This window comes from Pimephales promelas, chromosome 17 (assembly GCF_988280905.1).
Source record: "Pimephales promelas chromosome 17, fPimPro1.hap1.1, whole genome shotgun sequence".
Lineage (NCBI taxonomy): Eukaryota > Metazoa > Chordata > Actinopteri > Cypriniformes > Leuciscidae > Pimephales > Pimephales promelas.
In genome coordinates, this window is record NC_142785.1 from 14,198,423 (window position 1) to 14,216,739 (window position 18,317).

Consider the following 18,317-nt stretch of genomic DNA (forward strand, 5'->3'; position numbering starts at 1 on the left):
TTGTATAATATATTATCTCTGAATGGTTGAATTATATGGTAATCAAGTTTTAAAGAATACCTTGTTATTACCACAGCACATGATTTATAAAAAAACACACGGCAATATCCCCTCCCATTGTACCTGTGAGTCGCTACAGCATTATTAAACATTGACTGATTATCCATAATACAAATACTAAACAATTTCAATAATTACAGAAGAAATTATTAATGTGCAAAATAATAATGAAAACCTGCCATTGCCCTATAGCTCCTTCAACATAACAGACCCATTCATAAAAATGTGATAAACTGTGATAAACAAACACAATATCTACCTGAAACTAAAGACTAGCAAACATTAGGAGATAACATCATTCAACGCAAGTCAATGTTTTACATTAATAAGCACACAAACTGACCATTTTGTCTTATTTTAATAAAAATGCATGAAACTCAATACTTCTAAGCATCTTCTTGAAGTAAACAGCTTTTAATATCGAATTGTAAAAATACTGTTTGAATATAGAAAACAGCCCCCCTCCCCCTCCCCTTAAAATATATAGTAGAACTCTACATTTATTCAGGAATTGGTCTTAAAACATGTATAATCCCCATAGGTCTCCTTTAAAAGGCTAATTCCCAGCAGTGTTTATGGAAAATCATACAAGCTCAAGATTTTGGTCATGCTCCACATACTCCTTTCAGAACTAATAATATAAATGCATAGTTCTGTCACTAATGGATGACATTAAACATTAATTAGCATCGAATAATTAAAACACTGTCCATTGTACACGCCATACCACTAAACCTTTTAAATCCCATTTCAGGAAATCCAAAAGGTTATATAAAAACACACTCAAAATACCTCAAAGACCTTCGTGAAACCACAGGACATTTCTGCCTTCACAGTGTATTCTACCCTTCAAAAACCACCGCAGCATTGTTCTACCATCAACACTGCCTCTTAACCTGGAGAGGGGCCAGGCACAGCACTTAAACTAATTGGATAATGCCCCTCCAGCAAAGCCTCATTAAAGTCTCAATACCGGCACGTTCCCGGATATTGCTGCTGAAAAGTCATGGTCAAAACCGAGGGAAAGAGAGAGCCAAAAGAGAAGTCATGGAGGTCACCCTCAGAGGAGAGCATGGAATACTTGTCAACTGTTGATTAATACCATGTTTGATTGGTTGTGGTGAGACAAACGTACAACACTGAAACGGAATGTCTGATATGCTTGACGACAATGTATAAATATTGATTCAAGACATGACTGATTCATTATTATACAATCTTTATGGAAAACACTGGGATTCTCTGCAAAGAGATGTACAGTAGCACACCTCTATAAATAAAAGAACATAAAATACAAAGCTTTTCACAACAATTCAGTCAATAAGTCTTATTTCTCAACTAACGGTGATAGTAATCTTAATTTAACTGTATAAGTCAGGGTTCCCCAAACTCACTCATGCAGAGTTTAGCTCCAACCTGGATCAAACACACCTGAGCAAGCTAATCAAGGTCTTCAGGATCAGTAGAAACTCATATGTAGGTGTGTCTGATCAGGGTTGGAGCTAAACTCTGCAGGGACAGTGGCCCTCCAGGACCGATTTTGGGGAACCCTGGTATGAGTGAAAATGAGTGACCGATGAGAACGGAGAGTGAAAGAATCGACCGACTTAGGATTGAATTCATCAAGTTGCAATTGTCCCATTGCGTGTATTGGGGAAACATTATTCCAATAAATGTGAATTAAGAGGGTTGCAGTATGGAGTACAACCGTGATGTATAGCTCCCATCCTGCATGGCAGGGAGTGGTTTTTGTAGTAACTGATCCAGGTCATCATGCCCCCCTTTAGCCTGAAGAGGAACACCAGTCGCAATCCACGAGTCCAAGAGTCCAGAGTCCCAATCTGATTCTGAGGAGGCCGTGGACCACGTGAGGTTAGGGAGCAGAGCAGATTCAATGCAAACAGAGGCTCCGGAGTGTGACTGGAATGAGCTGTTTGAGGCTTTACTGAATGATGTCTGGGAGGTATCTTCGGGAAACAATTCTGGAGGATCATGATATTGACGGCACTGGAGTTGATGGTCTTCATCGAAAAATGGAACCAACTGAGGAGGGTCCAAATTGGATGAGTTAGTGGTTACTTGGGTTTCCACTGGAAACAATTCATGTGACTGCTCAACATGGACACAAGTTTGACTTGCGTCATTGTCCTGTTGGTCAACTTGAGGCACATAGTGGGTATTGGGAGGAGTAAAATGCTGCGTTGGGATCTGCTTTGCAAAAGAAGATTCTTTCAGTGATGGTTCATGGGTTTCCGGTAAGGCACCTCCAGTTCGATTATTTATTTTTGTTGCAAAACCCACCTTGGGTACTGGTAAACAAGAAATGTTGGAAAGCACAGATGAGTACAGTCTTATCCTAGGAGCACTGCAATTCCAGGATAGCTTTGGCTTTTTGCTTCGACTAATCTTTCTTCTCTTTGAAAGTTTTGGACTTGGAGTGAAGGACCTACAGCGCTTTTTAAAGTTAACTGAAAATTGGTAATCTGACAAATGTGGAAATGGTAGTAAATGGGGAAATGGAAAGTAAGAGATGTCAAACTCTGGAGACCCAACGATCTGCTGGGCCAAATTTAGTGATTGTTTTGTTGAAGACAACTTTCTATCTTCCATCAGAAACTGGCCACAACTTTCCGAATTACAAGCTTCCCTTCCGTGGAGTAGCATTTTAGGGCCTTGGTCCCAGTTCTGTTTTTGATTTTGGGAGCAGACTGTGTTCAGAACAGCACCTGTAAGACTCTCTGAAATAGGCAATGCAAGTAGACCACGACCACTTTCACATCGATCCTGGGTTTCAGGGACATCTTCATCAACAGAGGTGGTACATGGGATTTTGTCATCTTTGGAGGAGCTTAGGATCATTTTAGACTGAGTTTCTGAAGGTGTGACAGAAGAGAGGCTTTTGAGTTTCTCGTCTATGGACTGGGAGTTTGAGAAAAACTGATGCGGGACTATATCCACGGAGGGAACACCAGATTGAAAGTCTTGAACCTTTGTGGTGCAGCTGATGTAAAGGCCTAATTTGTCATGATCAAGAGGATCAGGGCAGTTCTTTTGAATTCTATCAAGATTTGAGGTCACATTTTGTTGACCAGATGGACTGTGGCTAGGTTCAGGAAAGTTTTCTCTGTTGTCTAAAGAAAATATGTCAGTAATTGGCGGTACTTGTCCACAGTCTTCAACCAGTGGAGTCTGCAGAAATTTTTCATCCTCACTGACAGTTTTCTGCATCTCAGTTAAATGATTCAAATGTAACGGAGAGAAGTCTGCCGATGACCTGAAGAAAAAGAGTAAAACGAGTTAAATGAGAGGTTGTACTGTCAACATGGCAACAGAGAAAGGCAATCACTTGAACCGCTTCCAATCAAAGAAAGCTTTTGTAAAATGGGCCCTTACTTGATTAGAGTTGGATCCACTTCTTGATTTGGATTGCAACTAAAGCTAGGATTCATGGCAGCAGTTAGTTGGTCCACTACAGCATAGTTACTGTCATTTTGAATGAAAGAACGATGCATCTCAGATTGCAAATGCTAGAAAAAAGGGGAAAAAAATAAATAATTTGATGTCTATCAAATGAGATCTTAGTAGGGGTGCAACAGCTCGCAGTTGACCCGTGATCCTCACAGACCAGGCTGCACAGTTCAGCACGCATGCGATCCGCGGATTAATTGAACGGTTGAGATGAGTGTCAGTATTTTCGGTCTGTGCATTCAGTCTTAAAGTGACAGCAGCCTAACATTCCTGCTGCTGTCTGTCATTAATGTTAATAAAACAACAAAATACAGCTTCAACAAAGAAAAATCTAAATTTAATTTCTACAGTAAACAAATAGTGAACTTGCAGTCTTTGCTTTGATATCGACATACACAAAGTGAGCTTTAGGCAATGAACTTTTCTGATTCGAAAAATGATCCGATCCGTGGCGCAAAAAAAAAGAAAAAAAAGAAAAAAAGAAAACGTATTAAATACATGATCCGAACCGTGAATTTTTCAGATCTGTTGCACCACTGGATCATAGGCAAGTTTGGATATGAATTTCAGTGCCTCCTGGTAATTGATATTAAGGCTGTCACTAACTATTGTTTTGGTAATTGAGTAATCGTTGATTATTTTGATGACTAATTGAGTGGTGTTAATTTTTTTTTGGTGGTAATAAAAATAACTAATGACAATAGTAATTAAAAAGACTTTAAAATGAGTTATAATACATAATACATAACAATTAGGCAACACTATTTGGTTCAAATAAAGTATTAAAAACAAGTAGTCATAGGGTTTTATAGAACAACACTGCAAAAAATACATAATACACATAATATAAATCATCTCTCGTATTATAAAAAAATCAGTGTTTAATATTGGCCAAACAACAAGAAAAATACATGGACATCAAAACATGCAAACTCAGCGCAGGGTTTAAACTTTATTTTTTGAAATCACGGTAAACAGGATGCATTTTTAAAAACATATTGAATTATTCACCTGTGTTTGCGTAGGTTTATAAATGATTTACCTTAGAAATCTCATTAAATGTCGCAAATGGCATTCCTACATTAACATTATAACTTATATTCAACCGAAACAAAGATGGAGTTTGAGACGTGCTCCAGGCATTCATGTGAAGCAGCATTTACTGTGAACTGAGCCACTCTGAGACGCACGTCTAATGAGGTTCATGGATTCTCATCCGTGGAATGTGCCATTTCCGGTATTTTTGCCAGTTACTCAACATGGACAAATTGAAATCGAGGATTATAATCAAGAAATTTATCAAGGATTAGTGACAGCCCTAATTGATATTGAAACGTCTTGCAAAATCTTTTTGGTATCACCAAATTAACTCACCTCATTCTGGTCCTTGTATGGCATGTGGCAGCACTCGCAATAGCCTGAACTTTTCTTAGTTGGGCCTTTAGGTGTGGCGCTTGCTGTAAGTGGCACAGTCTGTGAGTGGGAGCTGCTAGTGGGTTGTTCCTTCTTCCTGCGTAAAAAAAAAAAAAAAATACAAAAAAACTTAAAGATTTAAGTGACAATTTAGATTTGATTATAAACTTCTCAAAAAGCAAGAACATACCTGAAATTGTCCTTGCTGGGATCTTCATCCTTGCTTCTACCAGACTGTCGAGGAATGAGGAGCTCAAAAGGGCTATATTTGCCTGAGTAAATCATCATTGGGAAACTCAGAGTCTGTGCATAGAATGGTCTGAACTTCCTGTTCATAAAACCAAAATCATAGATTAGCTTCTTTGCACAAGTCATCTCATTTTCTATCTAGAGGACACCAAGAGAATTGGGACAACCCTACCCCTTCACGTGGACGCGCAAAACGGAGGGGAAGGGGAAAGTGAAGGGGTAAGGGGTAGAATTGGGATTGGCCCCAAGTCTACCCATCTCATATCTTCATATCTCAGATTTATGTTTTTGAAAATATAAGAAACAACAACATAACATTTAAATTCCAAAGTATTACGTATAACACAAAAGGATAACATCAACATTTCAGATAATAAATGTGCATAATTACAATGAAAGGCCTTTTAAACAAAATACCAGTTTCATAAAGCCCATATATTCAGAACTAGTCTGACAAGTAATTAAATTAGACCAAATCGATATTTTTGTTGCAGCTGACATGTTGCAATGATTATGACTAATTTGTCAGTTACGTACCAAACGGCCAGTAATTTTGAATACTTCACTTAAAAAAATAATTCTGTCATCATTTACTCACCCTCAAGTTGTTTCAAATCTTTATGAATTTCTTTCTTCAGATGAACACAAAAGATATTTTGAAGAATGAGTAATTTGAGGGTGAGTAAATGATGTCAGAATTCCTCACGCATTTTCCATACAATTGAGGAACTAAACTAAAATCTATCTATTGTGAAACTATATATAAACTAGGCTTTCTGATCAAATTCTTACAATGTTTTTTCACTAAGGACAAAGGGGAGAAAAAAAAATTGGTTTTGTCCAAAAGCTTAGCTAGCTGACTTGCTTATTCGTTGCCTGATTTCATCACCTTTGTCTTGCTTTGTTGGGGACACTTAATATTCAACAATAACATTGACCTGCCTGCATTGACACCATTATACGAGAACTGAACTGAGCTGGACGATGACGTCACTGTTTTCCCCAGATCGGCTGTAGCGATGAATTAACTAAATTAATAACTTTTTTACAACAGAAATGAATCAACACTGAACTTACTTAAAGTTGGCATGAAATCATATTTGACAAATCTATTTTTTATATGTAATATTGTAGTGTTTATTATAAATAATTTATCTGTGCTCTTCATTATTTTTTTTAATTAATGTACCCTTATAATCTTTAATCAAATACATTACCCTTCCCTCCCCCATCGAAACGACCTCTCTTCTATTTCGGTCACGTGGAATGGGCGAAAGGGTGCGGCCAGATCCGATAAGGGTGCAGCTATCGGTGCACCGCCTCTCAGGGAATCGCATTCAACTCCATTTTGTTTGCAACGCCCAACCTCCAACGATCCAATCAATTGCCGAAAGATGAAAGCCCTGCCCTACATTTTTTTTCTTCTAATTTCAGAAGCCGTTTCACTCGGATATACTGTACGTCACGACAAGGAAAAAATGTCAATCTCAACTTCCGTTTCACGCCAACTTTAAGCTGGATTATGACACTATGACACTACACAGCAAAAACAAACTATGTTGCATTATTTTCCAGTCATCACTGTTAAACTGCTTTAGAAACAATCTATTGTAAAAAGATATACAGTATATCAAATATAATATATCACTGTATAAATAATGGTAACTTGACCTGATTTCAGACAGACTTCTGAGGCAGTGTAAAGGTTTAATGATCTTCTAAACTAAATAGAGAAGCTTTGGTAATAACAAAGCGACTTTTTGATTACTTCACTAGTACTTTCTGGGTAAAAATTACATCAAAAGTAGAAAACGGTACATTTACACACAAACTGGCCAACAAATTTCATACATCAAAGATAGTGAAGGATACATCTATACTGCCTTCAAAAATCGATCAGATGAAGGCATGGAGAGACCAGGAGAGTCATGAATGTAAATCACAGTACAGAGCAAGGCGAACATTTGAGCTTATAAAACTTAAACTTTGTTATTTTAATTTTTTTTAAATGAGCGATCGTTTCACTTGATAAGACCCTTATTCATCATCTGGAATCGTTTAAAGCCCTTTGAACAGTTTTCAGTTTGCACTGAAACCGTCTTTTGGATCTTGTACTGTTTGGTTCCCACTGAAGTGCATTATGTGGAGAAAAATACTGGAATGTTTTCATCAAAAACCTTAATTTCTTTTCAACTGGAGAAAGAAAGACATGGACATCTTGGATGACATGGGGGTGAGTAAATTTTCAGCAAAAGTTTTTTCAAAAGTGAACTACTCCTTTAATGTTAGCTCCTCATTTTACAGTCTTTGCTATTGCCATATCTGCCCGAACTGTAACTTTCCAGCGGTGTCTGGAAAGGGATGCTGCTTATCAGCAGCTTTAAACAAAATAGATAAATGTTGAAAAGTATTGATCATGTGTTAGTTACTGCATTCAAGTAACTTTATTGTAAAGGGTTCCCTAAACGGGGTTAACAAAATCTGGCGTGTAGCCAAATAATGAATATTTAAGCAAAGTTTCTTGGTGTTTTTTTTTTTTAACCGTAAAATGACATGCTACTTCATCGGACTATTTATATGTCATCGTACTATTTCTTGTAGTCTTCATGTTGATGTAATATGTATTTACAGTATAATGCATAATATGGGCTTAATCACCCATATCCATCAGGATCTAGTATATAGATCAACGTCGGCAGCAGCAGCGCTAAAGACAATAGATCTTTTCATTAGCCAAGAGCTGCCCTGTGCACACAGATCCTCTGCAGGGGAGGGAAGGGATACCTTTCAGACTGGCCTCAGGGTGGCCCTTAGGATCCGCCGTGCATTTTGATAATTAACTTTACTAAAACTGCAGTGACCTGAGCTGAAACATTAGCCTTGTTAATGGGGCTGCATGGGGACCAAAAAAAAAAAAAAAGTTTACAATCCAAACAGTCAAATATAGGTAACTATGTATATTATAAACAGAGTTATTAGGATTTTAAAGATAAAATATATATTTAAAAAAAAAAACGAAAAAAATTAAACTAATTTAACTAAAGAGACACTGGCTGTGATTGGAATAACATAATACTACTCATATTTCTGCAGTTATCAGTATGATATATTAAAAACATTGTATGATCTACAAAAAACTGTACACACGATTTCCACAGTCTTGAAAGAACCAAAAGTGAGATCAGCCAAGACTGACATTATCTGATCACAGTACAAGAGGCTGAAACAACCTCTGTAATATTTCAGTTAACATTTGGAAGAAAAAAAATGAATTAGGTTTAATATACAAGTATAAAGTACCTAAAATATTGTCTAAACTGAAAATAGGGTTAAGAGAATAAGACTGAGGGCTAAAACTCACCGACTGAAGTCTTCCACTTTCAGATAAGGACCCTTTAAGACTCCAGCTGTGTGAAGACACTCCACAGTGTTACACTCCGCATAAACCAACTCTACAATCAAGTTTCTCAGGTATAGAGATTTGCAAAAATTATTAAAGCTAGTCATATATTTACTTTGGAACAATTACAACTACAAGCATGTGTTTATGTAGTTTACAAACCTTTAACATGAGGAGCTGTAAGTTTGCTGCTTTTTTTCTGTTTGGAAAGAAAGTGTGTGAAATCAATTTGTGCAACTAAGAAACTCATGTTTGACAGTAAACAATAAATGAAGTTCAATACATTACCTTCGCTGTCTTCATTTTCTGGTTTAGATGATTGATAAACTTTAGAAATTCTGTCAATTAGGTTAAAGAAAACAAAAACAAAGTACAGCAATAAGAAAATAATGTGCTTCTAACTCATATCATAGCTTATTCAATAATAGGGGTCCACAATAAAATCCCATGAGTACATATTAGTATTTCACATTCACAAATCAAATTGTATATAATAGTGATCTCTAGTGTTGGTTTCTTGTAAGAATACCATTTATTAGCACTCAAATAAATTGCTATGCTGTGTTTTTTTTAATGATGCAGCATTGTATTTTACATTTTCTATGTTCATTGTAAAGCTGTGCAGCGGAGGGCAAGAAAAAAAAGTTTGAGTTCTCGTTTAAATGGCTAACACACCCAGGCTTAATAAGGAAGCACACTACTTTAAGAGCCAGGGATGTAAACTTTTGAACAGGAAAATGTAATTCCTCATGACATTCTCCTTTAACTCTTTCACCACCAGTGGTTTTGAAAAATGTTGCCAGCCACTTCCAGAATTTGACCATTTTCACAAAAGTTTCATGGCCCCCAGGATATTTTGTTTTATGAATAACTGAATATGCAATATATCAAAAGAAACAGCCGACTCTCTACTTAGAATAAAATGTTATGTTTTTTTTGGTTTTTTTACCTCATGCATTCCTTTTTTTTTAGCAAAAACTTAAATGTGGGTACATTTTCAATTTAAAAAAAGCAATCTTTTGAGCAAAAAGCTGAGAAAATTAAGTTTTTTGGTGAAAGACTACATTCAGATTGAGAATCAAAACAGACGGAGTAGATCGAGTCCATGAACACCCCCAAAGCTTGCAAAGTCCTATAGCTCCTCCTGGACCAACATTTCACTCAGTAACATTAGGCAGTTTTGCTTTAGATGCCGTTTAATGTCGATGATCTCGTTATTTTACATACGCGTCTGCTTTGGCTGCCTATTGCTCGTTTCTGCTGCTTCACGTCTTTTGATCAAGAGATTCAGTACTCTTTTAAAAGAGGCCTAATAGCGCCCCCTACCGTATAACAGTGAAAACACAGAAAGCCAGACATTTCTGTCAATGGCGGAGAAAGACAGACATCTGACTCTAGATTATCTAGAACAATTGGCAATTGTGATAGCGTTTATGCAACACTTCATATGGAAAGCTATTTCCAGTTGCCACAGGGTCAAGAAAACAATAGTACCCTTGAATATTGAAATTGCTGATACTTCTCAAACCATTTGACTTTGTTCATGAAACATAAAACAGTGAATTCTTAAAAAACAATTGGTAACACTTTACTTGAAGGGGTGTGCATAAGACTGGCATGACACCTTCATAACCATGACATGACATATGTAATGAATATGAAGGAGGGTTTATGCATGTTTATGACAACTGTCATTAAGTCTTTCACTCAATAATGACATTTTGAATGCAAATATGACTTTGTTTGAGATGTCTTTGTCATGACATCTTGACATAAACCAATACATCATAACCTGTCAGTGTCTTTGTCATGACAACTTGACATTAAGTTAAACTGTCATGTGGTTGGTTTTGACATTGGCTGTCATGAGGCATTATAACTGTGTCATGGATATTTGTCGTGACCTCAACTACAGTGGTTGATACACTAATTGAATTTGTCATTAAAAAGTTATAATAGCTTCATGACACTGAATGTCAAAACCAACCACCTGACAGTTTGATGTAAAGTTAACCAATAAAGCTAGGTGGTTTCTTAAGTTTGATTATTAATCTGCTGTCATGTTTATGACAGGTTGTGTCTTAGTAATGTCAAGTAGTCATGATAAAGACACTGACAGGTTATGATGTATTGGTTTATGTCAAGTTGTCATAACAAAAACATCTCAAACAATGTCATATTTGCATTAAAAATGTCTGATCGAATGACACTTAATGACAGTTGTCATAAACATGCATAAAACTTCCTTCATATTCCTAACATGTGTCATGTCATGATTATGAAGGTGTCATGTTAGCCTTATGCACACCCCTTCAAGTAAAGTGTTACCAAAAAATCCTAGCTATTCAGTATAATCAAAGTAGAATGCGGTTGTTACTCCCATGACCGTATTAAGGACTCTAATACAAGACTTCTGTATTCGTATTCTGCTGCTGTGTGTAAACATGGCCTAAAAGCAGTCTGTGTGACTGATATACATATTGTGAAGTGCTCACTGGCAGGAGTTACATGAAAGGATACCATCTACACTGTAGACCTTGACTCCCCATGAGCGAGCATTAGCCAGAACACTGCTCTGATTCTTCTCCTGCAACAACAAACATTCAGCGGTCAACAACAATAACACTGGCTTATTCTGATGACCAATTAAAAAAACTGAAGGACAGACAGGTTTTTTATTATACTAGTTATGTTTAGAAACATCAAAAAATGTACTAGCTACCAGACAGTTGATACAAAATTCAGGTGGGTTCAAAAAATGCAGTAAATGTTATTATATTTAGCTTTTTTCCTCTAACTTAATACAATTATTTTTCAATCGAAAGAACACACAGTTATGATCAGTATTCCAATCGGAGTATGGAAAAACTGTGAATTTGAGAATGTATTGATATGAAGTGTCCCCATTTTTGCTTTAATGACAACAGCAAAATCTAATGATAAGTCCCTAGCATGACTGAATAGAAGCAAAAACATGACAGTATACATGGTCACAACACAAATTGACCTATTTCATTGTTTTATATTTTTAAAATCCAAAAACTTTATATAATGAAGATTATGAAGCATTAACTTTGAGTTGACAAGTGGGACCAAATGCATGCATTGCATTAAAGTAAAATAAAGAAGGATTTTCTACACATAAATTCAGGTGTGGACTTACATTGCTGTGAATGGCTTTTTCCAGTAACGCTCTTCCACGACTCCCACAAACCTTGAGGTGAAAGACATTTAAAAGACAGTATTAGCTACTAAACATCCCTGTGCAAACCTTTAGAAATATTTTAGTTAACTTCTATAGCGTTTTCTCAATATACCAATATATACTCAATATATTTTGTACGCTTTATGAAAAAGCCAAAGGTGAATGTGGCCTAAAAAACAACTGATAGTTGATATATAATTATAATTACAAATTGAGTATTAATTCATGATTTATTTCAAACAGAGATCACATTTCTCCCACAATTCTGCACAGACAACTAAACAAAACATGTAACTTAGTCTCTGACAAAATATTAATTGCTGCAGTATATCTAAAAATGCGTAAATTAATTTGAATAAATTAATTTAACAAATCAGTTTGAATGAATGATTCATAAATACTTTCCATTACTGGATGGATTCAGCGTTTTTGAATGAAACTCTTGAATGAATGTCAATGCCAAATACATTTTTTTAACAGTCACTTGTCACCACCTAGTGGCGCAAAAATGATAACATACAATCGTCATTTGAAGCACCAAGTTACTTTCAAAAGGTTATTTACTCTATTTTGATCGCTACCATAGGCACCACTGTTTATATCCGAACTATAAGTACTTCAGTGATCATTCGAATATTTGTAACACAGAAATAATGATACTGTGTGGTTAAAAAGACAACAAATGGCTGCCCACTGCGATTGGTGTGTCACGGTTTGCAGTGTTCACTGCTCACTACTCCTAATGTGTGTGCACTAACGTGGATGGGTTAAATGCAGAGGACAAATTCTGAGTATGGGTTACCATACTCAGCCTTCATATGTAATTTTCACTTTAACTTGTCGAGAACGGCAGTAATGTAGTCTGCATGAAACCGATCATATGCACGGTACTTGTGTGGATGCTGTTTTGGCAACGAAATATGAGGTATTTGATTGGATGTCATGTATTTATTGCTTTTTACCTGCTAGAAATACATGCTCAGTTTTAATGTTATTTTAAGGTGAGGTACAATTAAATGAACGGCAAAGCTTAGCCTTTTGTTCACGTACCCCCTCTGTCACCTCACATATCCCAGTTATGATGTATGGATGAGATGTTTTGGGCTTTAAAATCCAAAGCCCTGTTTATACCTGGTATTAAAATACATTTGTGGCAATCTAATCACAAGCTGCATGAAGTTAAACAGGATGAAACACTTTCGACCACTTCCAGAGGTAGTCGAAAACAGATTTGACCGAATTGCTATCGTAGTTTCGCTCATGTGATCAATTTTGTTTGAAGAACCACAAAAGACGCCTACTGACCTAATGCGTAAACATTATGGGAAGTGCGCTAGCCAGACGGGATTTAAACTTTGTCTGCTGAAGACTCAAGTTTGTTTTGAAGACGTATACCTATCAAGCACAATGTTCTCTCACAATTCCTGATTTCTAACTTATTAAGCTTATTTATTACTAAGCTTATTATAGAAAGATAAAATCTCAAAGATATACCGACCCATAGACCCTCCCTTTGAATAAATCAGGACATAGGTGGTTAAAAATAGCAAAAGAGATGGATTAAAACACCAGGTGTAAATGGGTATGCGTCTCCCTCGTCTACATAATGATCCAATCGATCAAAACGCATCTTAATACCAAGTGGAAACAGGGCCTACTCCCATTATAAAGCTTGGAAGAGCCAGGATATTTCTTAATATGGCCTAACTCTGATTGTGTTTGGCTGAAAGAAGAAAGTCTTGTACACCTAGGATGGCTTGAAGGTGAATCATTTTTTGTGTGAATTAGCCCTTCAATAGCAGCAAAAGTGTTTTGTATTACAACATGAACAGACAAACACACAACTCATGCAAGTACAAACTAGCTAAAGACAGCTATAACATATGAAGGGATTGGGTACATACCAGAGGCTTGGGGGTTCCAGATTGTTTCCCTCCTGCAGTACATGAACTATCCAACAGCAAATTACTATGAGCTTCTTTAGTGCCCGTCACGACCACATTCACATCCTTAGTGAGGAAACTGTCTACTTTCTATAAGAAACAAAAGACAGAACGTGATTCACTATTTAACAACACTTTGCATATGGGAAACCATTGCAATTTCCTGCTTTGTCCTGTACAGATGAATGACAAAAAAATGTTATCTCTCACCCCTCCCAGACGGATGATGATGTCAGTGAGTGTGGCAGACTGATGTCTCTTCAAGTCATGCAGGTAGAAGGATTGGCTCCTCACACCACCAAACAGATCTGTCATTTTTTTAACTGAAACAAGTTTATGAGTGTTTATATGCAATGAGTGTTAATCAATGGGGGCCTTTATTAACAATTTCAGAACAAAGTATAATTTTTTGTAGGGTTTGATGTGATATAATAAGGAATCGTTACATTTAATCAGTGTGATTGAGTGTTAATCAATGGGGGCCTTAAAAATAACTGAATTGATGTATTAAATTATTATTGTAAATTAAAGAGCAAATGTTAGTAACTAACCCTATTGGTTTTGTGCCCTAAAACCAAAACCAAACCTAAAGACTTGAAACTTGGCCAATCGGATATCTGAAAAATCATGATTTCGTTACACGAGAGTAGATACTGATACTGACACTGAAGTGCTAAAAATTCAGTTTTGCCATCACAGCAATAAATTACATTTTAAATTCTATTCAAATAGAAACAATTTCTTTTAATAATAATTTCACAATTTTACAGTTTTACTGTATTATTAATCAAATAATTTAAGCCTTTGTGAGCATGAGACTTTTTTAAAGCTGCAGTGCGTAGTTTTACCTCTATCGCCATCTAAGTTTGAAATCTGAAATTGCAGTTATTCGCAGAATTATCAACTTTAGCAAATTAATCGAGGAGGAGAATGTGCAGCAGTCGATCGCCACACCGGTGTGGATCCTGTCATTTGGATTCACAGAATCTATTTTTTAAGAAGTATGACCAACATAAGAATTTTCACCAGAAAATATCATCTGAACAAGCAAGTAACATCCACTTTTGCTCTGACCAACTAAGGGAAAAAAGCACTGCAGTAAATCACACTGATTAAATGTAACGATTCCTTATTATATCACATCAAACCGTACAAAAAATGATACTTTGTTCTGAAATTGTTAATGTTGTTAACAACATCAGCATCGCGTGACTACATTTAATGCCCTTCCAATACCCTTGTTTTTGCAAGGGTCTCTTTTTTTCTGTAGCCACACCGAAATGCGAAGTCTTTTGCATTTTACAACAGGTCGTTTGAACCTTTCTGGATCCATAAAATTTATACGTTTATATCAAGTGCTGTGAGAGAAGGCTATAAATCTCCACCTCCAACATCCTCACACGCAATATAGCTTATACTAGCCGAGACTCCTCTATGTTAGGGATGGGCAACGTTTAATCACATCCAAAATAAAAGTTTGTGTTTACATAATATGTGTGTGTGGCGTGCATAATTAATTTGTATATATAAATACCCACACATGCATGTATATATTTAAGAAAAATGTGTAATTAATATATCAAATATTTACATTTATATATAATATTAATTATGTATAAATATATATATATATATATACACATGTAAATATTTCTTAAATATATACATTCATGTGTGTGTATTTATATATACAAATTAATTATACACACTACACACATTATGTAAACACAAACTTTTATTTTGGATGCGATTAATCGCGATTAATCGTTGCCCATCCGTAGTACAGAAGTGATGTAATGACGCAAAGACATGCTTGAATTTCCCGCAAAAATCCACCAGTACCACTGGAATTAAAAACATTATTGCAAGCTTACCGTTTTGAATCGAGCTAAGGCAAGCAGATCGTTTTGAACACTGGCTGGTTATGTACTTGCTCAAAAAATGTATTAGGGATCATTTTAAACTCTAAAAAGTTAAGGACTGCCAATTTAAATAATAATACATTTTAGGAGGAGTAATTCCCAAATTCCTCGAGTTCCAAAATGCATTCTAGCCACTGTGTTATTTTGCTTGCTCTTGGAAGGGCAATGGTTGTTTCATTTTATGTTGTGTAATGGGTTGCCTTTACAAATAAAGTGATTGTCTCCATTTTAAGGTTTTAAAAATCACAGGACAAAGAAGTAAAACAGTATTTTTTTTTCCTCCTTTGGCATAATGTTTTGAATTTGTGCTACTTAGACAATGTCTTGAAAGTTGAAACCGACAACTGTTGACTCACTGGTTCAATCCAATCCGATATCTGTTCCTTCTGAAATATTTCCACGTGTCAAAATTCTCTCTCAACTGATGCTGTAAACTATACAAGAAACCCTCTCACTTGGTATACAGGTGAAAATCAAAATTTACCCTATTTTGTAAGCAAACATTACTAGTCTTGTGGTGGAAAAAAAGTAATACGCAAGTTAATCCACAAAAGAAAATTCTTTGCCTTCATAAACATTAAATATGCTTTCCTCTCTGAAATGTTTCCTAAAAAGTTGATCGCAACTTCCAGTTCACGCAGACATTAAATAATAAAGGAATACATAATATTAGGGCTTGACATTGACACAAACGTTGCGATTCAATATAAATTAATTTAGACATAATCTGGTACAGTGCACATCAAAATCAAATTTCTCAATTTGTTATGATAATAACATTATAATACATAATTAGGCTGTTTCTTGTCTACTCAAATTAATTTATCTAAACAATAAACATTGAAATGGTAGCTGTTTTAAAACTTAAAAAAAAAAACAAATAACATATCAAAATGCTCCTGTCTAAAGTTCATTTTTGAAGCTAACTAACAAGTTCATGGTATTTCATGTTTGAACTTCATGATTTCATTGACGATTTGAAAGGATCAATAGCAAAACAAGTATGATGATTAAAAATCAATATTAGTATGAAACAACAATGAAACAACATTATTTTTAAAATGAGTAATTTAAAATGGAGAAATTGTTATATTTAAGCCAGCACTATATGACATACATTAGCTGAAGTATGGGAGGGTACAATATTGCTACAATATTCTGATGCATTCAAATCTACATTTGACAAAGATCCGCTTCGTCAAATTTTTTAATAGAATTTCATTGCTTGCACCTCCCAACATATTTTATTAAATTTATCAATAAATTAGATGGCAAGAAGATGTCCAAAAGGCTGTATCTTGACGGTGGCGTATTAATAATCTCCTTGTTATAAGCAAGCCATTGTGTTGTGTACATGGGTCAATAACGATCAAATACACGTTGAACATTTTAGCATTATATATATATATATATATATATATACATATATAAACATAGGTCACTCAATGTCTGATAAATGGATAAAACGAATAAGGATAAATGTGGATATTATCATTAACATAAGGATATTATGATCGATTTCTCGAATTATTATGGAGTGAAACAATTGGACATTTGCACTGTTTAACACGTTTAAAAAACGACAACATCCGGCGAGTGTAAGAATACAATAACTTATAAAACACAAAAGCGCTAACGTTAAACACGAACATGATCGCATAAGTTTAGACAAAACCCACAAAAAAGAAAAATATTTACATTACCTTGAGGTCCTTTGCTCATAATGAATACAAAAATTCGTAGTTTTTAATGTATTAAAACATCCTAAAATGTATAGTTTTCGAGCATTACAAATATTACACGCAGTGTGATCTGTGAATCTTTTCAAACGGCCCTCCTGAATCTCTTCTTCGCTCGCGGTCTGTCTGCTGTAGCGCGCGATGGTTTCACGTTACCGCCACCCACTGGCGTGTACATTAAAGTTGATCCAAAAATTATGGGTAACGCTATATTTCGAGGCTGGGTAACCCTTGGCTAAGCAGTAAGCCCAGATACTACAGGTACGTCTGCAAGATTTCTGTTAAAGATCACTTCTTCTGGAAAGCTTCTGCTGTTTAACATTTGACATGTCAGTTTAACATTACATATCTATTATATTAGACATCTTCTAAACGTCTATTTGACATCTGAGTCAGATAATTTACATCTGGAAGCTGCTCATCTGCAATGTATTGCAGATGAGCAGCTTCCAGATGTAAACACACACATCAAATAGACATCTCCGTGATGTAGGCTACGTGTGGTATCAGGGAGTGATAATTATCATGATTGTACTATTTTGAGATTTTTTTGTGCAGGCTAATTTTTAAGTGAACATCAAATACTATGACACTATAATAATATGCTTTGTTGCCAATTGTAAATTGTCTGTACGTAGCAGCCTATATTTTGTCATGTATTGTTTTTCTGTGACAACTATCCCTGATACCACACGTGTATCATGGAGATGTCTATTTGATGTGAGTGTTTACATCTGGAACTTGGAAGATGTATTTTTTAGAGGGTTTTTTTTCATCTGCAATATAGGACATTTTCTGTCAGATGTCAAATAGATGTTTAGAAGATGTCTATAAGATGTAATGATTTAGAATATACTGTATATTAAACCAACCCGATCTCCAGGCAATTCGTATGAATTTTACGAGGTGGCTAATTCG

The 18,317-nt window shown here is 35.6% G+C and overlaps 1 protein-coding gene across 1 annotated transcript; it reads right to left on the reverse strand.

The window, feature by feature from the left end:
• Positions 1-1,270: 1,270 nt before the first annotated feature.
• Positions 1,271-17,514, reverse strand: dbf4b (DBF4B-CDC7 kinase regulatory subunit). The gene is made up of 12 exons (XM_039685308.2): positions 17,364-17,514; positions 13,949-14,061; positions 13,700-13,828; positions 11,754-11,804; positions 11,111-11,177; positions 8,879-8,928; positions 8,753-8,789; positions 8,552-8,597; positions 5,132-5,269; positions 4,903-5,038; positions 3,454-3,587; positions 1,271-3,334 (listed from the first exon to the last, which is right to left on the reverse strand). The coding sequence occupies exons 1-12, from the start codon at positions 17,380-17,382 to the stop codon at positions 1,741-1,743; spliced, it is 2,514 nt and encodes an 837-aa protein (XP_039541242.2). The 5' UTR covers positions 17,383-17,514; the 3' UTR covers positions 1,271-1,740.
• Positions 17,515-18,317: the final 803 nt, after the last annotated feature.